The sequence below is a fragment of the Cygnus atratus genome, chromosome 6 (genome assembly GCF_013377495.2).
Source record: "Cygnus atratus isolate AKBS03 ecotype Queensland, Australia chromosome 6, CAtr_DNAZoo_HiC_assembly, whole genome shotgun sequence".
In the NCBI taxonomy this organism is placed as follows: domain Eukaryota; kingdom Metazoa; phylum Chordata; class Aves; order Anseriformes; family Anatidae; genus Cygnus; species Cygnus atratus.
The window spans coordinates 11,557,317-11,579,243 of NC_066367.1; the positions used below are offsets into that span (position 1 = coordinate 11,557,317).

The window sequence follows — 21,927 nt, forward strand, 5'->3', positions numbered from 1 at the left end:
TTGATTAAGAAAACTGCTGACAAGCTCCTTAATGAAGCGTTTCCTGGATGCTTAGACTTATCTTGGGCTAAACTGGAAACCGGGGCCTGCAAGACGAATAAACCATTCTTTCCTCATGAATTCTCAATAGCCTTTCTCCCCGAAATACCTGAAAGAGATTTCAAGCTTAGGCCGTAAACTCTCACTGGGGAAACACCCAACTAAAACCCAAGCAGCAATGTTTTTGGAAACAGGCCCCTTTCCATACACCTGAGCACATGGTGCTATGGCTGTGGTGTGGGGCTGATAAAAGGGTACGGACTTGTAACCTAGAGCGACTGTATGAGAGCTGGGGATTTGACCTACATGGCAATTCAACCTACAGCAGCAGCTGCGCTTCATTTTTTTCTTCCTTTTCTCAACAGAGGAGCTGGTGACCAGCAAAAAAAAAAAAAAAAAAATTGCTGAGGATTCCCCTTCTCGGGGTTGTTTTCCTTCCCCGTGTCGGTGGGGTGCCCTCAGGGGTGCGCGGGGTCCTGAGGTGTCGCGCTCTCTTCCAGGTGTTCCCCTGCTGCCCACGCTGCTGACCCCCAGCCCTCTGCCCCACGCCCCCCCCGCCAGCTGCTGCTGCTCCTCCAACGGTGAGTCGCACCCCGACACTGCTGCTGGGAGGGCTTTGCTGGTGGCTTCCATCCGCTGGGAACGGTCAGGCACTGGGGCAGTTTCCATCTGCAAAGCTGTCGGTGCCCTGGTGCGTTCAGAGCAGCCCCAAGCTCCAGAAACAAATCGGGGCTGCAGCTCGCCTGTCCCGCTGCTCAAAGAGCATTTTGGGCAGTGGAGAGGTTTTTCTGCCCTCTGGCATTCAGCTTATTAACTGCTCAGGCTGCTCGATTAATTGTATTGACGGGTAATGCATGCCCCAGTTAACTTATTGGGAGCAGCAGCGAAAATGAAGCAATAAAAATAACCCTGTGCCCTCATTGCTGAAACATGTGGGACTGCTTCCCTTGCCTTTGTGGTTTGATTTCTGGATGAAGCAGAGCCCCGACCCCCATGGGGGCACCTGTTGGGGTCCTGCTCCTCCACCCAGCTCTTCTGATGCCTTCAGGTTGGTGGCTGCTGGGGCAGGACCTGCCCAAGCGGGCTCTGAGTACATGTAGGCCGGGCTTTGCTGCCTGCCCCACAAACAACCTGAAGGTGGTGCTCCCAGTCTGGGTGGCGAGAGAAGCCTCCAGCTCACCCCATGGGGCCGGGTGCTGTGTTTTAGCCCGATCCCCATCCCCCTGCTCGTTGGGCTGGGGCTGCATACCCCCCTTGCACCATGCCTGACCTCTCCCATGCCTGGCCCTACAGGCTCCCGCCGCGGCCCCTGGCTCCTGCTCCACGCTCAGCATGCCCCTGTCTGGCGGACCCGGACCTGCTGAGGAATCGCTCTGGAGCTCGAGGTCAGCCTGCAGGGTAAGGTAAGGCACGCTTGGCCCCTTTCCAAGTCTTCACATCTGTACCGTCAGCACATGGAGCCCCTGACCGGTCCTGTGGCCACAGAGGTCTCCCATCCTGCTGCCTCTACCCCTGTTGCACTTGGCTGCTCACTTTCTGACATGTTGGTCATACAGCTAAAGGGCTAAGCTGGGAAGAGCAGAGATGGAGTCATGTTCATCAGCCACTCTGCTTTTGTTACTAAAATAGATCTGCTTTGGCCTGAGGCTGTCATGTTGTCCCAGGCATTGACTATTGCAAATGGATGGCAGGGCAACATTTTCCATTAGTAAAGAGGAGGTCGTGCATCTTTTGGTGAGAAGACAGCCCCATAAAGCAGAAATGCTGTAGCATCTGACGAACCCACCTCTCTCCTCTCCTTTTCCTGGTAAAAGTGCCCAGGTCACTAACAGGGATTAGCACACACGCTGTTTTCTGCACACAAAACCCCAGGAGACATCTGCCAGAGCAGTGCTTCGTACCTGCAAAAAGATGTCAAGTTTGGAATAAGTGGACAAAATGTTAGGAGGATTTCTCAGGGGAGCTGTAAGCGACCCACTAAGATGCAGCTGGGGCAGAATTTGCCCGAAAAGGGCTCTGTCTCTTCCCCACTTGGGGGCATCCCCCGAGCACAGGGAAGGGCTGCCCACAGCCAACTCCAAGGAAAAACAGGGCACGTCCTCGCTGGACTGTGTGTCCAGCCTGGGACCAAGCCCCCAGACTGTCCTCCCACAAGCTTTCCTGGCCCCAGTCTGTCTGGCATGTGCAGTTTATCCTCTGGCCTTAGTGAAGACATTTTTCTGCAATAAGTGTCTGTTAAGGCATCATTTGGATGAACATCATGGCATCCCGCAGCTCCCACCTCCTCCAGGAAGGTCTCCAGCCTTGCTTTTCTGCCTTCCCACCCTCCCTGCCAGAAATCCCATCCCCTCTGCTAGGACTGTGCCACAGCCCCAGCCTGGCATCCACGAGTGGGAGAGGAGCCTGGTGCAAGACAGAAACCGTGGCTTTTTTTTTTTTTAAAGAATGTAGCTGCTGAAAAGCAAGAAAAGGTGGAACAGTGTTTCATCCTTTAAATTTGGAGGTGCTACCTCTTTTTTGACAACACTGTAGGTACCGGGGAAACCTGAAAGAGGGCTCCTTCCTAGGGGGACCAGTTAGCACTGAGAATTGGCTGCTGTTCCACCTTGCATTTGGGCAGTGATGGTGCCAGGGCAGAGCTGCCCAGGGGATGGCAAGGTGCTCCCATAGAGGTGTCCGTGCTGGCAAAGGGAAGAGCTGGCCACGGTGTGGCATGAGGCTGGCTGATGGCAAACGATTTCCCAGTTTGACCCTTCTGCTTAATCTAAACTTGAAGGTGAACCAGCAGAGCTGATGGCATTGATCTGGGCTGCAGGCGACCAGTGCTGTGCCCCGCAGAGGGCTCGGCCGCCGTCGCATGGTCCCTCTCGCACTGCTTTTTCCCTGCCCTCCCCTTCACGCCTTTCCAAAGCCATCTGTCAGAGCTCAGCACCACGCCGCTGACCTTGCTGGGAGCCAGGAGCACGGTGTCCGCCAGCCGCTCCGGCCGTGGCAGGAAAGGCTTCAGTGGGGGCCATGCCCATGTCCTGCCTAGCTGCCGCGGATGCAGGAGCCGAGTGGCCACTCTGGGTGCCAGGGAGCAGGTTTCTTGTAGGTGGGGGAATTTTCTGTTGGGCTGGTGGCCGTGTGACACCTGAGGGTCTGGGTGTCGTAACAGGCAAGCAAGGAATTCGTGGTGTTTGGTTTGGTTGCGGAGCAAAACGTGGCTGGAAGCATCTTCACGCTGCTCTTGGAGGAGCCTTCAGATAAAATGCCATACAAACCAGAAAAGTGCGTGCGTTTGACATGCTGGGAAATAAAACGTGAGCATAGCTTGGAAACCTAGAGCTTGCCTTAGCTAATACATAGAAAGCGCTTTTCTGGGGGAAAGAAAGATGATGCATCTTCCTTCAGCATCTTCCTTGCTTTAGCCGTGGATTTCCTGCAGCTGAAAACAACAAACCATTTTAATCTAAGTATTGCTTGTTCTGATCTTTTAATCCAGCTTGCTTTCTATCAGCAGAGCAGCCTAAAATCATTTCTCTGCCTGCCTGCCTATTATATAATTATTCAGCAGATTACTCGGGGCCAGATGTGGCTGGGCACTGCTGAGGAGGGTGAGGGGGCCGTGAAGGAGCACTGCGGGGCTAGGTGGGAGGCAAGCTCGCTGCTTTGGGCCGAGTAGTCTGCATCTGAGTACACAATAGCAAGGAAGGTTATCCCTCGGCTCATGTTGGAGTAAGAGGTCCTGTTGTCTGGCTGGAGAAGTGTGACCCTCCGAGCCAGGCAGGATTTCAGTCAAAACCCTACTGAACTGATGCCTCTGTCCTCGTGCACAGCATCATTCTGGGGAACAGCCACGGCCAAGAACCAGTGGCTGGGTGGGACGTGGTGGTGACACCAGGATGGGTTGGAGGTGGTCAGAGCTGTGCTTCCTCACCAGAGTCTGATCTCAGATGGCTCCTCGAGGAGCCTTAGGTCTTATCTACAGACAATAAGGTCTCGAGCCCTTGGGCAAGAGGGTGGTTGGGGTCAGCTACTTCACAGAAGCAACATCGCTAAAATTCAAGTGTTGATGCCAGAGGTGGGTTCACTCGGGGCCTTCCATTTGCAGTGGTGGTGGACAGTTGTATCATTGGCATAAGACAGTATAGTTGAAGGATTTGTCAGGTGGGACTCAGATTGCCATCAAATGCAGCTTCTGACTGGCCCAAACTATGGGCTTGAGCCAATAGGAGAAACAACAGTATGTCTTGGGCTCCAGAAATTCCTTTTCTCCTCCTCAAAATGAGTGTCCTTACTCCAGTGGGCTGGTGCAGAAGAACAGCACCTAATTTACATGTGTGAACCCAAAAACCTAGAAGCAAAAGGAACTCAACATTTCATTTTCTCCAGTCAGGCAGAAGAAAGAAGCTCCAGTGCTGCTCAGTCAGCTCCCGGACCTCAGGGCATGCCCAGGGCTCACGTTCCCTTGGAGCCTGGCTGCATGAGGCCAGGGGGACCAGTGGTCACAGAGGGAAGGCCAGGAGATCCTTAGCCCGTGAACCACAGCTGTCTTGTCCAGGATGGCTCAGAGCTGCTTTCCCCAGGGAAGCACTTAGCTGGGGCAAGGCAGCGTGTCTTGTGTTGCTCTGTGGGGCCTCGGGGATCCCTCTGGGGTACCTGAGGATTGGGATGGTTTTCAGGTTCGGAGCCATTTGTGGGGGAGACTTTGAAGTGTTCTTTGAGCCTGGTATGGCCATGTGGTGGTGGGAGCAGATGGAGCCCCACCTGGAGTGTGCAGTACTCCATCTACCAGGCACTGAGCCTCTTGGTCCTTCTTCCAACGCAGCTGTCAGAGCTGACCCTCTGCCTCCAAGGCAGGAGGTGCGCTGGGTCTCGGCCTAGGAGGGGTCCGGAGCAGTGCAGGGGCACGAGGTGGTCTTTTTTTTGGCTATGAAACAGTTATCACACATCCCTTTCCTCGGAGGCTCAGGGAGTGGATGTGCCAGCTGAGATCCGGGGTCCGCAGTCAGGGTTTCAACCTGGTCTTTCCATCACTGCTGCCTGCCCCGAGCTGGCTGTTTTAATTGCCAGCCGCCAAACGTGTGCTGCTGAACATGCTCCTCCCTCCCACAGGCACCATCCCTGGCCCATACCCTGCCCAAATGGCTCCAAATTTCCCCATGTACACAGGCAGAGCCCCAGCACCCATCTCGTACCGGAGCTCCTTTCCCCTTCATGTTGAAAGCACTGTCTGGCTTGTTCTCATCGCCTCGAGGCAACCTGATTTGCTCAGTGGCCTTTAAAAAAATAAAAAAAAAAAAAAATCAAAGCCCACTGAAATGACAAAAGCATCGGTGGTGGGTGCATCCCCCCTCTCCAGCAATCCAAGGGATTTGGGAGAAAATAGGTCATGTGCTCCCCATCCCGTGCCACGTGGTTGCCATCCCAGGGCCAATGAGGTTTGGAGCCCTCTGCGCTGTACAGCAAAAGATCACTGGGATTTTTTTCCCCGTAGCATTTTTCATCCTTTCCAAACGTGAAAAGAGTGGCCATCTGTGCGGACCCGTCACGCAAAATCAGCGCTAAAGCGGCTCTTTGGAGAAGGTAAGAAGATTTAAGAGATTGTGTTGGTGGAAGTCCACTTGCCGTGTGCAACTTTTCCCACAGATGAAAATTAGTGAAGAATCATGAAATGAGTCAGGTACGGAGCTCCAGTATGGCTTAAAAGAGCCTTGAACCCTTAAGAAGGCTCTTAAGCGAATCTTGTAAACAAATCTCTTGAGTAGAGAAAATTAAACTCCGTGTTGGACGGAGGTGAGACCATGAGAGAAAGAGGTGTGCGAGCAAGGTAGTTAGCTTAAGTTAATGGCTGCTCCTCAAGTCTCCTATAAAATATTTGGTTTTGCAGAATTGTCATTCTTTGTAATAGAGTGCTCTTTATTTTTGTGAAATTCAATTTCACCTTCATCTTGCGGCTAATGCTAAATGATCGTATCGCAGGGTAGGGAAGAGCCTATCTCTGCATTAACTGGAATATCCAGCCATTCCTCATCTGTGTGATTAAGTGCGTGCTTTGGACAGCGTTGTTTATGTATGTGCGCGGGGTGGGAAAAGCAGAAATCAAATTGGCTTAAAGAAATTGATGCTAGAGTAACATAGATGTTGATCACGTCTTGGTTTGGCAATGTAATAACACCTCCAAATCTATTTGATTAAAATTTTATATTTTGGTTCTATTTCCATGATTTTTTTTCTCCTGAACTGAGGAAATGCACTGAAATTTGATTTGGGAATAGGAACGCCTTTTATCGAGAGGCTCGCTCTTTTCCTTTAAATTTTTGTCTTCAGATAACCATTTTACTTATGGTAGCTACATTTTTGATACCATTGCATTTTTCCTGTTACGTTTTATTTGGTTAAAACATTTCTTTATAAGTATTAAAGTGAGCTATTAGTTTCAAAGGTTATGGAGGACTTAAATGCTGTTGAAATCAATCCCAAAATATCATATCCTTATTATAAAGGGAAAATGTTCTCAAGATGTATTTGTCTTGTAATCTGAGTTTTCTGGGATAATGTGGTTTTAATGTGAACCATATTAGAAAATCTCATTTTATTACTCGGAAGTCACGTCCAGCTTAAAAATAAACCAGAAACAGTGGATGAAGGACATTGTGCTTAAGTTTCCATACAATGATTGACCTTTGTTTTGACAGATGCAAAGGCAGATGCTAGCCTGAATTTTGATACAGAAACCCAACCCTGGAAAACTGCAGTTTTACATAATATTTGGGGTTTCATTTTTAAGTCCAAAATAATTCAGTAACATTTTTGGAGCTCTTAATCTCAGACTTTTTCCCCTCTCTTATGGATTAATTTGTATAAACATTTTTATTATTCCCAGATATAAAGACAAATTTTAAGGTCTTCCTGAGTAACAAATCTCAGAGATGTTCCTTTAATCCAGCTGAATTAAAGGACATTTCTTTCTGAAGAAAACAGATCACTTTGGGGGAAAAAACTGCTGATCAAGAACAAGGGATTTTTTTTTAAGTTGATTTAAGATTATTTTAATGTCTGTATCTGCCTTCAATACGCCTTAAAGAGTCCATGGGATTTTGGTGAGGATGACCAGAAAATGTCAACACTGCCGCAATCAGCGGTGTGCTTTGTGTGGATCAGACCTAGCAGACCCTGTCTTCTGCTGCGTGCAGAGATTTGGGGTGGAAGCGGAGGGCTCCTGGGCGCCTGCACGGACAGACGGCGCTGACACCTTGCAGGAAGTTCCACCAGGTGGTCACCACTGACGCTTCATGTCCTGGTGGTCCTCATCTGTCCCGTGGTGGAGATGCGGGACCACTTTTTTGAGGCAATGAGATAATTACTTGTTTCCTCCCTGCCTGGCACCTGCTTGGGGAGCAGCGTTTGCTGCGTGGGAAGGGGAGCAGGCATGGTGCCCTTGGGGCTCATGGTGCACGGGTTTGAGCCCCAGCCCAGTCCCACCACTGGTGGGGCATTCGTATCCCCACTCCCCTGGTGGCTCAAACGCTTCCCCATGGGGCGAGAGCTGTCCCCATCCCCGCAGCATGCTTTTCTGCCTCTCGCTGAATGCACCCGTCCTAGTGCTTGTGATCATGCATGCGCTCACATCTGTCTTAATTTGTGTTATTCAGGCTTTGCTAAATGAGTAAATGGTAAGGCGCAGGGCACCAGACCGGCCATGCCAGGGCCAGGGAGGGACACTTTGGGGACAGGGTGGTCATGGCCCCCTCCCCAGCAGCCCTGCTCCCCAGCCCAGCCAATGTACTGGTTTCCTCAATGTTTGGACCCGAGGTTACAGAGGACCTAGCACGGGGAGAAGGAGAGAGGAAAACACGGCTCTCCTTGATCGTAATCGAGGCTGAGGTTTAGCTGAAGTGAAAACAGATCGGGAGTGACAGTTTTGGAGCCTGCTGTCAGGGTCTGAGCATGGCGCGGCAGCGATCCACCCCCGGCTGCCCAGGGCCACCTTCCTCCCTTTCCTCCTCCTCCTCCTCAATGGCGAGCGCAGGACGGAGCTGTGCAGCCGGGCTGCATCCACCGCAGGCACGGCATATCTCATGCCCGGGGCTGGTGGCACGGCTGCCGGCTTTGTCACATGCCAGAGCAGTGCTGGGTGGGCCACAGCTCTGTCATGCACTGAGCATGGCCACATTCTCCAGCCCCATGCAAATCGGTGCGGGAGAAGAAAGGATGGGTTCAGTGCTGCATCCCAACAGGTCGGCTCTGTCCTGGCTGAACGGTGCTGGGCTGCTTCACCAAGGACAGGGAGAGACTCTAAGGGCTCTTTCCTCTCTGCCCACTCCCAAAGAGCATCTCCTTCGGCCACACGTCCATTTCCTTGCCCAGAAGCCAGAGCATCTCTGGCCACAGTGGAGGACATGGGTTTGGGTTTGCTGAGAGCCAGCACCATGGAGGTATTGAAGCTCTGGATCCAGCCCTGAACCTGGTCAGTGTGGTCAACATAGCAAGCTCCCTGCCTGTGTTGACCTGCTGCCTCCTGCCACCCTGTGTGTTCCAGGTCAGTCTGACTGTCCGTCCGTCAGCGCCTGGACAGACAGACCCCTCCAGGGCAGCCCTCGCGGTGCAAGCCTTGTCCCTATTTCCAGGGATTAGAGAGAGAAATGGAGCTGGGATGAGATGAGGCAGTAGATTGCTGTGCTAGCAGGATGAAGAGATTTGTGGGCTGCCCCCAGATCAGTAGATTGAAAACGGAGAGAAATTATTGGGATGATGCTGCCTGTGGGATTAAAGCCAGCACGGCCAGCAGGCTCTGGCAGAGGGGAGTGAGGGGGGGCACGGATCAGGGGTGCAGGATGCCTGCTGCTCTGCATGCAGCTGGGAGCTGCGGGGAGATGCTGCATCATCATCTGTCTCAGAGGATGCACTGGAAGCAGATGCACCCCATCCCCAATTTTCTGGGATTTTCAGCCCAGCATGGTGGGCCGAGATGGAGAGGGGGACGGGGACGGGAGGTCACCTTCTTGGTGGCTAGATCCAGTGAAATGCATGATGGGCTTTACTGCGGCTCTGCAGCAGCAGTGTAGAAAAGGTTTTGTGCTGGTTGAGTCCGTTCATCCCTTCCAGCTTTGGACTCAGCTATCCCCTCAAGGCTACATGCAGTCCCTGGCACAGCAGTGGGATGAATGTGCCTCTTGCTTTCTGCCGGTGGCTCCGGAGGTGATCTCCTCTCAGCTGCCCCTCTGTTTTCCTGGCTGCTGGAGGACAAGCTGTGTGTCCTCGAGCTCTGCACAGCACCACGTGGCCTCTCCTCCTTTGCAATCACACATCATGGGCCTACGGCCATGAGTGTCCTCCTTTGAGTGTCCTTTGGCCTTCTCCTGAAAAAAAGGCATGTAAAAGATGGCACACAAGGGACTGCAATTTGATAACCTCACCATGCAGTCTCTGGACAGGTGTGTTTCCAATGTTGGCTGCTGTGGCATCCTTTGTTGAGGAAGGGGCCCTCCAGAGCTGGTGCACGTCCCCAGCAGAGCACCGCTGTGGTGCCTGCACTGGGCAGCTCTTTTGCATGGCAGGACTGCAGGAGGAGGAGTGTGCTGGACCAAAGCGAAGTGTGTGCAAAAGCATTGCCATGAATGCCTGCTTCCTAGCATTGCACTGAATATAACCATTAAAAAAAATGCTGTTCTGGGCTGATTTCTGCTTGACGGAGCATAGGCATGAGACAAGTCATTCTCCTTGATCATGAACGTTGACTATATCATCTGTGGGGCAGTGGGGCCTGGTGCCAGGCCCAAGGCATGCAAGGCCCCTGTGGGATGTGTGTGTTGGAGGGACCCTCCAGGATGGGTCAGGTGGATCAAATCGCATGGCTGCTCTCTGCAGACCACTACATAGCCTGGTCGTAGCATCTCCCAGCGTGAGGTGGCATCTCCTCGCTCCCTTTCCTTACCTGGGGCAAAAAAAAGGCTAAATAAGATGCATCCCTGCAGCATGACTGCCCTTGGGCACAGCACGTGGCTGTCCTGTCTGTAAGGAAGCTCTTTTCTAGCACTTGGCCTGAATCTCCCTGGCTGCACGTAATCCCCTCAGTCATGACCATTGCCCTGCCTCCCCCAACTTCTTCCCCTGTTTCCTGGCCCGAGGGGGCTGGAGTTGCTCTCTGTGGCTGGATCTCCCATGAAGGCCCACTTCATCATTCCTGGTTTTCTTCTGATGATCCTGAACTTGCCTCCAGCTGGGGCTTTGCCCCTCTGCACAGGCTCACCTCGGGGCTGCGTGTGGCAGATGCCTGCAGAGTTGCAGGTGACCACCCTGGCTCCTGCCATGCCATGTGAGTTTCTCCCTTCCCTGGTGGCTCCGGCCAGGCACCAGTGCAGACGGTCACCTTCCTTATCACAGGAGATGTTATTTTCTCAGCACGTGGGGTCTCAAGTCCACCCAGCACCCAGAAGTCTCATGGGACGCTCTTGGTCACTGGGCAGAAATAAAGCCAACTGGGTAGTGCAAAGAGCACTGGCTTATCTCCTCACGGGCTGAAATCTCTGGTGTACTTAACAGTTTAACCTTCACCAAAAGTACTTTTTTTTTCCTGGCAAATCATTCCAAAAGCAACTAACAGGGGGAATTAGAAGTGACAGAACTAAAGTGCGTTGTTCCCACCTACCCACTCCCCCCAGCCTGACAGAAGGCTTTCATTCGGTACAAATGAAACAAATTCATCAAAGACCCATTATCATACCATCTCTCAGCTTGTTGAGATGGTGGTTTCACAGGTTCAAGTCTATCATTTTGCTCAGGGCCCCACTATCAATGAGCTCTGAAACCAGCCAGAGGGCTGGGGGCTTCTGTGCTGCACAGGGACCTCTGATAGTCTGCTCCCACTACATTGAATTTCCCTCACTGGTGTGTGTCTAGCCTCTGCTTGCAACACAGGAGCAGCTCACATGAGTGAATGGAACTTCTTTATCTAACAGATGTCTCTGGATAGATGTAAGTGGCAGTACCTGAGATATTTCCCCTAAAACTGGTAATTTACTTAAACCTGTAAGTTTTATGTCTTCTGTGGTTGCATCCAGGCAAAAGACAGGTGCTGCAGTCCTTCTGGCCTGTTGCATGGGATGAAATTATTGTTGTCTCCTCATTTCATGCAAGATTTTCATCCTGGGGTGACCGGTAGGAAAAAGCTGATGCTTCCTTCGCTGTCCTTCACACCAAAGGTTACTGTAATGGCATAGGCGTTGCAATCAAACCAGTACTTCTCTTTGGATCAGGCTTGCATCAGAGACCATGGATATTAACTCTGACTAGTGTGAGGGGGTCCAATTCTGATTTTGTGTGTGACTTCACATCCATGCACCACCCGTGCCAGGGTTACACTTCTGTGGGAAGCTGCTGCTGGTGTGCGTTAACTGCTGAGGTTTGGTGGGGTAGGATGAAGCAGATGGTGCCCAGCAGATAAGCAAGGAGTCCTCCCGGATGTCCCTGCCCAGGTTTCCAGTGCCCACTGGCAGGAGCCAGGGTTCAGTGCTGCTCTTAGTGGTAGAGACTCACCAGCTTTCCTCACCTGGGACAAGTCTCTGCTGGGGGTATGTGATGCTTCATTTCTCTTCCTCTTGGTTTACCAATTAGGTCAGAAATCACTCTGAAATGCATGAAATTTAGAGTAAGAATCATTTCAAAAGAGAGGTGATGTGAAAATCACTAGGGAAGGTTTGCATGTTGTGCAGACCGTCTCTTCTATTTCCTTCTCAAAAAATGGAAGAGGTGGTGTTCAAGAGTCCAGCTCTGCCACGGGAGCTGGCTCAGCAACACCACCGAAAACATACAGTTTAACGTGGGTTCAGCAGAAGGGAACAGTCACGCAGGATAAACAGCCTTTGGGCTGGTCTGAGAGCAGGGAAGTGTATTTGGTTGGGATGCAGCTGAGCCCACAGCGTGATGGCGGGGCTGGGGCCATGGCCATCACCCAGGGGTGTCTGCACCAGATGGTCCTGGGCTTTGGCTAACACCAATGTCTAGAGGCAATATCTATCCCTGGAGGGTCACCCGGTTTGAACAGCCAGCCCCGCTCTCTGGAGGGTGAAGGATGTGGGGAGCAAGTTGTGCTGGCTTGAAGGGAGGTAAGAAGTGGTTAGGAAATGGAGAGGAGCTCCCCGGAGTTACAGCTAGCAAAGAATTTGGCGGCAGGAGCAGGAGTTAGAAAACAACCAGAGGCACTGAGGCTGCAGGAGAAGCTGTTTGCAGTGATGGCGCTGACACCGAATTCACGGGCAGAGGAGCCAGAAGAGGGGAGGGAGGGAGCAGTGGGTCCAGATGAAGCAACATTTGCATCCCTGCAGTAGCAATTGAGGTAACTGACGTAGAGGTGAGTAAGGCTGGAAGAACCCCATGATGCTCATGTGCAGGGAGGGGAAGGCAGGTTGTAATTGCTCATCAGCAGCCAACAAGTAACATCGTGGGCCACGAGCAGACACACATCGCCTGGAGCAGAGCAAGGGAATGGGAGCAGGTGACCAAGAATGCAGTGTCCAGAAATGCCTGTTGTGAGGGCAAGAGCAGGGAGATTCATCTCCTGAAATGCTTGGTAAGACCAAGGGCAGGTGAGAAGCTGGGAAACTATGGCTGATGTACCAAGCCACAGTGGCAGCATCTATTTTTTTTTTCTTTTTTTTTGGTTAGAGTTTTCTAACATATTTTCACTGGAGCTGGTGAGTGGAGGAAACATTAATCAAAATGACTCCTGTTTGTGGAAACTGTTAGCAGCTGTGAATGCAGCTTTATTCCAAAACAATGCCAGTAGCTGATGCATTTCCATTTGGAGCCTGGGTTCAACTGAGTACTAGACTTTGGTTTTCTCCCACATCAATTTTTATCCTTGCTCCTTCCATCCCCAGTCTGATCCGGCCAGACTGTATTGTCGTCATAATCCCAAATTCGCTGCATTGCGCTGCCCCCAGCTGCTAAAACGCAATGCTGAAAATCACCGGATTAGGTCTTAATGGGAGGATCAAGCTGCAGGGAGATGAGTGGGGAGAAAGCTCCTGCTTAAGCAAGTGGACGAAGTAGACAAGCAGATCTCGGGAAAGCAAGCTAGAAAGCATAAAAAAGTCAGAAAAAGAGTGTCTTTCTTGAGCTCCCTTCTGCCTGCTTTTCTCTACATGTAGGGCTTGGCTTTCAGTTCCCAAGTGTCAGAAAATGCTGGTCTGAGTTTTAGGAAACAGGTATTGAGAGGTCAGAGGTTTTTAAACATTTCCTCCCTCATGCTGGAAAATGTATTCAAGTTATGGACTTTCTGGCCAAGATGTTAATTCCCAACACGAAACTTGGCCCATGCATTAGAAATATGGGCCTTGATGTAGATTACTGTGGTGTGCTGAAGGGCCCTGGGTCTTTAATGCTTGGTGTCCTGCTGGTGGGACTCTTGAAGCACCAAGAGACCATGAAACACATTGTATGTTCTTCAGGTTGGCATTGCCTTTGAGCAACCACCAAGATGCTCCAGAGCAGGATCTCCATGTGGTCCCTGGGCAGGTGGCATCTCCTCCACCTTCAGATCAGTGCCATGGCCACCCTGTGCTTCGCCTGCATGCATCTGCAAAGGCTCTTGGTCAGTGGGGCTCCAAGGCTTTGGAGTTTGGGTGGCAGCCTGGACTGAACAAACCCGTCAGGAAGGGGTGGTTTTCTGGAAGCCATGCAATGGGTGACGGGGATGATAGAGATTTTTTGAGTTTTACTTGGCAGTGCCTGTGAACTTTCCATCTAGACCTTTCATGGAAGGGGTGGGTTGTGCCTGTGGGATGTTTTTGCACCGAATTGTCCTCTCTGTTTGTTTTCAGACAGCTTGAGCAAAACATTGCTGTCCCCCAGAATAAATACCTAGATAAAGCTGTGAAATTTGATCTCCATAACACTAATGATAATATTCCATGATGGAATCTGGAAAAGAAACTTTACCTTATGCATCTGACTTCTGGCAGGACCTAGTCCCAGAGGCACGAAAGTGACTTCAGTGCAGATTACTCAAGTGTATTTTCTGTTTGTTCTGTAGTTTTCTCGTCTAGCTTGGAAGATGGGTTTGAGAACAAACTTGAAAAAAAGGTGTCCGCTTAGGGCAAGGGTAGTTTTACTCACCTGTGGCCTTCATAGATCCCTGGAAGTAAACGAGAAACGCTGTACCATTGCAAAGAAGGAGCACGGGAAGGGAAACACCTGCAAACCCCCTGACGCAAAGAGAAGAAGAGTTAGTGCTGAGGAGTATGGGCCCTAGCCAGAGCAGGGACCCCTTGACCTGAAAGGCTGGGAGAAGAGCCTCCCACCCCAGCTCTGGCCCTGGGGTCTGCAGGCAGCAGCAGTGCCAGTGGCAGGCCTCTGCGATGGGCCCCGTTTGTGAGAGCCAAAGCCACCCTCTCCGACAGGCCGGCTGCTGCTCCTGCGCCTCGGGGACAGGGGGCTGCCAGGGGGAGCTGCCCCAGCGCCGGCAGCAGGGGCAAGCTCCCACTTGGAAGCAGGCTGGAGAATAAACCAGCCCAGGGCTCAGCCGCCCCCCGTCTTCTGCTTCACGTGCTGTGTCTGTCCTGCAAGGGGGCTGGGATGTGAAGCAACCATGAAAAAGGTCGTGGTCTTTAATTAATTCAATTAAAATAAATAATTACATTAATACACAGTGTTCAGACTTTTCATAATAATTAGATTTTACTCGATCTTGAAGAACATCTCAATATTTGTGAGGTGTATCAGCAAGCATAAAGGCAAGAGCACTAAATTAGGCAATTGATCTGACCTCCAAAAAAACTAGCACGGAGAGAAGTCAGATTGTGTCGGGGGGGGTGGGCAGGAGGCCTCCTGCTGCTCTAGGTTTCCATTTTACTCCTTTTCTTGCTTGGTCACTGGTGCATGAGCTGTTTTTGAGCCAATGAGAATTCCTGATAGGTTAAGAAAAATGCCTGGAATTTAATAGATTTATTTTAAAAACCAAAGGAGGGGGGAAGAACGAGGTTGTTCTGAGTGTTGATGATGCCTTCTCTAAGCACTCTTCCAAAACGCAGATGGATTTAAAAACCCTTATTTCATTCTGCAGTGGGGTCATCCTTCAGAAGAATGTTCAGGGACAGATCAGCGTTGGGTGTGTCTTCCATTTTGGGGCCAAACCCAGCTCTTCCGTCTCATGGTGCCACATCCTTGACCTCTGCAGGACTGCACCTACTCTGAGCAGGGCTGGGGCTGGGCTCTTTGTCTGCTTTATCCGTCAGACTGCACATAATGGTGTCCTCAGGGCTTTCGGGTGGAAGGACAAAGAAGCAATTTTGAAGATGCCATGAACTAGGCAGAGCTTGTTGGCCCTGTGAAGAGGAAGGATCCTAGGAGATGAGTCTCTTTGGGCTGAGAATACTCTGAAATGCTCAAAATGGCATTAGGGGGAGATTTTTTCTCAGCACTTTGTCCATGAAGAATGAACAATGTTGCAGGGGAGGGAAGGGGGGACACACGTACAGAATAAATGCCTCTGCTCTATTGTTCCCATCATTTCTACTGCGTTTATGAACTCACATATAAAAGACTTACCTTTCACTAGTATGATTAAGAAAAGGCCAATGTAGCTTTCCTGCTCACTGGAGCATGAAGCGTGTTTAATTTAATAATGCTGATAAATCTTAAAGCCAGGAGCATTTGGCTAACACATGACCCACTTTTTCAATCAATTGGAAACATTTACATAACAGCCAGCTTTCGGGGTCCCTCATGTGAGGGATGGGGAACAAGGTGTGGCAGACGCAGCAGTAGTAAGTGGCTACGCTACAGGGCATTTGGTGAAGGCAAAGCGGCAAATTTGGTGCGCCCTTGGTGGAAAGTTGTCACCCACCTTTCCTGGGACTGCCAGCCCCTGCGCTGAGCAGCAGGGCCAGCACGGCGGTTCTCCCGGTCCCAACGGGTTTGTAACAAACCCATTTCCAGCGAGCTGCTGTCTTGTGGGACAGCATTGTCTCCCTGATCACCACAATGTCTTTTTATCCATTTTGGGTTTTATAAGAACCTCTTAGAAGAGAGCACTTGCTGTCAAACCCATCTCCCGGCCATTTATGCACTGCTGCATATTTATACATCCCTACTGCCTCTTTGCATTAAAGTAATACTTGAGCACTGGTTTACCTCCCATTTTTTGGCCACATAAGTCCCCGTATGAGCAAAGGAAAATGCCAGATGCTTGTGACAGGGATGAAAAATCTCCCATCTGACATGTACTAAGGGATTAAATAACATGGAGGAGAATTGCTACAAATCTCGCAGCATTGCATGTAGGAGGATGCTGGCACTTTCCTCTGAGACAGAACCAGTCTCCCCATGCGGTAGGCTGTGGAGACATTTCATGTGCCTGGTCCTTGCACAGAGATGCCACTAAGGAGCTGTCAGGAAAGGAGAGGGAGGATTTGTTGCCATGCTCTGATTTATTGTCCCCTGCCTCCAAAATTCCAGTGGCATTTTTCCCTCTAGAGGGCAGAGAAGGAAAAGGAGAGAATGTAAAGGGAAAGGAACATGTCAGCGTCTGGAAAACTGGCAGAGGTTTTGTTAGATAAATGCAAGGCATGTATGGCTGGAAATGACACGTATTCCTCAAAAAACACAGTGCCACCTCACAGACCTGGATGTTAAAAAAGACGTTTGGTAATCAAGACACCATCTTGGTCCTTCCCTCTCCGTGCTCTTGGGATCTGATGGGTATTTCCCAGTAACTGAAGAGCTGGCTTTTACAAAACCCACTGGTCCAGATTTTCTGAGTGTCCATTCATGCTTGGAATGGTGAATTTTGTTTTGCTGGGTTGGTGTCCTGGGTCTTTTAAAGTCCCAATTCTGCAGTCGGTCTTTGGCCAGGCTACCCCATCATGGGCTGGGCTGTAGGAGCTCCCTGCTCTTGCATCCACAGGCTCAGCTGGGCACAGCTTTATTTTAGGCATCTGGCAATGCCACTTCAGGCACTTGAGTCTTTGATCCTGCCATGGCTTTTGTGTGAAGGCGGTGGCCGAGCTGAAGCAGAGCTGCAGGTTGGTGCAGTGAGCACCGAGCCCACCTGCAGCCGTGCCCCTGCCCATCAGGGCCTGTCCCATGCCACAGAAACATCGTGAGAAAACCTCTGCTGATGGTTTCACTGCAGTCTGGGTCGGTGGAGAACGGGGTGGCGAAGCTGTGAGGAAGGACAGGCCTGTCCGAGCCATACCCATCCTTCCCCCTCTGCCCCCAGGTGATACGGCTGTGCTGCTGCCTCCTCCTGTGCTGGGGCTCCCCTCCCGCTAACGCCGTCTCCTGTCCCCGGTAGGAAATGGAGTCAAAGGTCTCCGAAGGCGGCCTGAACGTCACCCTCACCATCCGGCTGCTGATGCATGGCAAGGTAACAGCTCCCAGGAGGGGTGGCATCCTGGCTTCCTCTCCTGCCCGGGTTATCTTCACATCTTGCAGCGTCATTTATGCTGTGTTTGTTTTTTTTGTAGGAAGTCGGAAGCATCATTGGAAAGGTAAGGACATGTTTTAAATGTGTATTTAGACACTGCCTGAATTGCCTGCAGCATTTACTGCCTCTGACGGGGTGTGTGCCAGTTACCTCATCCTCTAATGTCCCTTAAACGTTGGGTCATTATGAACTGCATTTGTGTGACAGCAGTGGCGAGATACCCACAGAGAGGTCAAAGACTGTTCCCCTAAAAAAGCAGCTTGTCTAGTACAACTTCTGGCTGCTTCACTGTGGTGATGAATAGGTGCTTGTCGTCATGTTGCTTGGAAATGTGAAATAGATTCATTAAGGAAAGTTAAGAAATGTGATGCAATATGGTTTATTTTTTTCCTCTGAGGCTTCAAGGCACAATTTAGCTTGTGCAGAAAGCTTCATGAGGTACTCTGCGTCGTGGTGCTTGACATGGTGGTTTGTAAAGTCCTGGCTATGTGGGATGGCTTTCTGGCCAGTTCCTGAGCTTTTCCACGCAGTTTTCCTACTAAAAGGAAATTCAGAAAGGAAGGTGGAAGTTGCAGTTGTGCTATTTTGTCTGATTCGTGCCTTACAGACATGGAAGCAGGGCTACGAAGGGGCGGATATGCCTGGAGCATCAGCTCTTCAGCCCACCCATCACATGGGGATGGAGGGCCCGGCACCATAGAGCTGCCCAAATATTTGGCTATGTGCTGCTGTGTATTATATGCATGTTTGAAAAGGTTGTTTTGAAGGTGAAAGTCTTGAGTTGCTAAGATGGCCTGTGTCTCTGCTTCTTGTTTCAGAAAGGAGAGACCGTGAAGAAGATGCGTGAGGAGGTGAGCAGCACAGATCCATAAAATAATTTGTAATAGAGGGGTGAGGAGTGGGAAGGGCACGCAGAACAATGGCCAGAGCTGTCCCGAAGGCTCGTTGCCCTGTGAGAGACGTGTGGCTGTGACACCACATTCAGCCTTCCTGCAAGAACACCCAAGTTAGCTGTCCCCTGAGCTCTTTTGTCCAGCTTTATCCTTCCTCAAACTCCCATCACATTTAATGGGAATTTTCCAGAGCCTAGAGCTTGCTGTCAATGAAACAGTGAAATATAGTCTCTTGTGAGATGCAGTTTGTCCAAGGTCTTTGTGCCTTTAGCTGCCAAAGAGTTACCAGATCTCTAAGCAGCACTCCTCTTTTTACAAGCAGCGATGCCACGAGCCAGGCTTGCCTTGATGGTATGGGTCTGCATTGCAGTAAAAGACCCAAGGTGGGCGCTCGGAAGCCCTTTCTGAGGGTCAGGGTGAGGCAGGGCTGGAAGCACTGTGGCAGGGCAGGGGGAGACTTCCTAAGGTTAGACGGGACGTCTTCAGGTGGTGACCAGGGACCAAGTGAGTAATGTGCTCCTGGGGATCTCTGAGTTTCTACAGTTGCCTGCTGAGCCTTCCCAGGGCAGGCAGGATACAACCCAAAGAAAGGGCTGTGCCTCTAGCGCATCCCCCCCCAGTTTCCTGGCTGTGGCTACTCCAGGGCTGCCCTTCTTTTTCCAGAGCGGGGCGAGAATCAACATCTCGGAGGGAAACTGCCCTGAGCGAATTGTGACCATCACTGGCCCCACCGACGCCATCTTCAAGGCTTTCGCCATGATCGCCTACAAATTTGAGGAGGTGAGAAATGTGAGCCCTTTGCCCCGGGAGGACAGAGTACAAGGTTCTGCATCCAGCTGTGGTGACCCACCGGGCAAGCAGAGCTCAGGCATGCCCACTGCTGGGGCCAGCAGTGCAGCTAGGTACCTCCAACACACGCATGCCTGGTTGGACTTGCTCAGCTGATGCACAGCCTGGTCCCAAAGCCCTTGGGCTGGTACAGGCATCTCTAAATGGGCAAGAACTGAGACCAGCCTGGGTCTGGAGGACGTGACCCCTCTTTACTGGCTCAGAGCATTTGGGTTGGGCTGGATGGCAGACATCTGGTTGGGGAACAAGGGCTGATGCGTTGTGCTCTTCCTTCCCAAGGACATAACCAACTCAATGAGCAACAGCACTGCTACCAGTAAACCTCCAGTGACACTGCGACTGGTCGTGCCAGCTAGTCAGTGCGGCTCGCTGATTGGCAAAGGAGGCTCCAAGATCAAGGAAATCAGGGAGGTAAATCAGACCTGCCTTAGTTACTGCATGTAACCGCAGCTCCTCGGCGCTGATCTGCAGCCAAGGGGGAATGGGAGCAGCCTTGGAAAGAGGGATCCTCATATGCTGGCATCATGTGCCAGGCACTTCCCAGGATGGTCCAGCTGACACAGGAGCAGCAGCATGGCTTTTGTCCCTCGGGACTTGCTGCATCCCCACTTGCACAGGGCAGCTGCAGCTCTCTGGGGGTGCATGGCATTGGAGCTGGAGCTGGCTGCAGGGAGAGGGGTTCAGCATCGGGATTGCTCCTTCTCTCTCTTTCTGTCTCCAGTCCACAGGTGCTCAGGTTCAAGTGGCGGGGGACATGCTGCCCAACTCCACGGAGCGGGCAGTGACAATCTCGGGGACACCCGACGCAATTATCCAGTGTGTCAAACAGATCTGTGTGGTGATGCTGGAGGTACAGTCTGTAACAAAGGGGGTAAAGTATATAGGATAAAACCCGACCAGCACCACAACAGCGCTGCGAGCTGTGGAGCGTGTCCTTGTCACTGTTCACCACGCACTAGCAGACCACTCTCATTTCCTGGTACCTTCGTTTGAAACCCACCCAGTGTGTTTTCCCCACTGTGTTCACATGTTATTTCTAGAGTGCCAAACTGGAAAACAGTTGGGTGCCCGAAGGAGATGGTTTGTGTCACAGCACCAGCTGGTTTCAGGAGAGAGGGCTGCTGGAGGATACCAGGCAGGCTGGGAGGAGGTGGCCAGTGCATCTCCCACATTGGGCAACTGAGAGGGTGCAGAGGGAAGGGAGCTGTGGGCATGCCTGCAAGCTTGAGCTCCAGCGAGGCAGAGGGGAGGAGGTAGTGAGGAAGGCTGGTGGAGAGCAGGGACCACAGAGCGTGTGGACATGTGGTCAGGGTGCAGTTTTCTGGGAGAAATTCTCCCCAGATACTTTCTGCTGTGGAGCTATGCTGCCGTACAGATGGCTTACTGGTGGGGCTGACTGCAGCCATGTGCCCCACATCCACGCCTGCAGCCTTGGAGAAGCTCCAGGAGGAGCCCACCGCAGCCACGGCACAGTGACAGCCCTGCTCCTGGTGCCTCCCAGCAGCAGACAGGCATGGGCCCTCAGCTTTTCTGGGCAGCTCACACACCACTGCCCTGTTGTGGCAAGGAGGAGCCTGCTTCACAGAATGACAGACTGGTTGAGATGAGGAGGGACCCCCGGGGCCCGCTCCAGCGGGGACACCCCGAGCAGGGTGCCCAGCCCCACGTCCCGGCGCCTCCTGAAGCTCCCCAAGGAGGAGACCCCACAGGCTCTGGGCAGCCTGTGCCAGGGCTGCGGCACCCGCCCAGCACAGAAGTGCTGCCTGGTGCTCAGAGGGAGCCTCCTGGGCTCCAGGCTGTGCCCAGGGCCTCTCGGCCTGGCGCTGGGTCGTGTTTGCTGCTGCAAGAGTTTCACACGAGGACACCAAGGTCTGGTGGAGACAAGGCAACGCCAAACACAGGCAACTTCAGTTCAAGAGCAGCAATGTCCATGAACACGTTACCAACCGCTGCTGGTACTGATGCTCTCATGGACACGCTGTGCTGTTAGGGGAGTGTGGATTTAGCCATGCAGTGGCTACAGGTTATTGTGGCAGAGATGGGCTTGAGGTGATGCTCGCAGTGTGTGTTGTATGGTCTTGGGTGGTTGCTGTTTCCACCAACGAAAACAAGGGTTGCAGCTCCTCTATCTGGCTCAGCAATGTGAAAGAGAAAAAAAGCATTATTTTTTCTTGCAGTCCTAAGTCTAGCAAGTCCCCCAGCTTTAACAGTTTGCAGATATGCTCCTTGTAATGTTTATGTCTTAAGTTATCTTACCACAAGAAATTCGTGCTCATCCCCTCCAAGATTTGTAATGCAGTAAAACAAGAAGCAGGTTTGTGATTATACACGCTGTGCTTTGATCATGCAGCTTTCCTGCAGACTAGGACTAAGCATGAAGATTTAAATATGACGCTTGGCTACAGATAGACATATAGAAGAACATAGAAGAAAATGATGAATTTTCTACAAGATAGTGTAATTTATATTGCCTATCCTTACATATTAGTAGCAACTGAGCCATTTCACATGTGGTAGAATCAGAAGGCTTTTATCTGAAATCTCTCATGATCCCCAGAAATCTCCCAAGATCTCCTCTGTGGACTGTTAGTTGTGTTTAAGAGTAAACCAACGTTGAGAGAGCCATGGTTAGGAGATTCCATGTGCCATGCCGAGGTCAGCGTGCAGGCTCCAGCTGCTGCCCATACCGATGGAGTACAGGAGGTCTCGATCGCAATGACAGCGCTTTGCAGCGCC

At 51.5% G+C, this 21,927-nt stretch overlaps 1 protein-coding gene across 12 annotated transcripts in view; it reads left to right on the top strand.

Annotated features, from left to right (window-relative positions):
* The first annotated feature begins 1,345 nt into the window (after positions 1-1,345).
* PCBP3 (poly(rC) binding protein 3) overlaps positions 1,346-21,927 on the top strand; it is a 40,562-nt gene continuing 19,980 nt past the window's right edge. For 8 of the 12 annotated variants that reach the window (XM_035570275.1, XM_035570291.1, XM_035570315.1 and 5 more), the window contains exons 1-8: positions 1,346-1,442; positions 5,519-5,607; positions 17,243-17,389; positions 17,490-17,513; positions 18,268-18,300; positions 19,006-19,122; positions 19,471-19,602; positions 19,913-20,041. In XM_035570275.1, coding sequence (XP_035426168.1) covers positions 17,321-17,389; positions 17,490-17,513; positions 18,268-18,300; positions 19,006-19,122; positions 19,471-19,602; positions 19,913-20,041 — 504 coding nt within the window. In that variant the 5' untranslated portion in view covers positions 1,346-1,442; positions 5,519-5,607; positions 17,243-17,320. The remainder of the gene's footprint in view (positions 1,443-5,518; positions 5,608-17,242; positions 17,390-17,489; positions 17,514-18,267; positions 18,301-19,005; positions 19,123-19,470; positions 19,603-19,912; positions 20,042-21,927) is intronic. The other 4 variants (XM_035570349.1, XM_035570356.1, XM_035570283.2 and 1 more) reach the window with 3 other exon arrangements.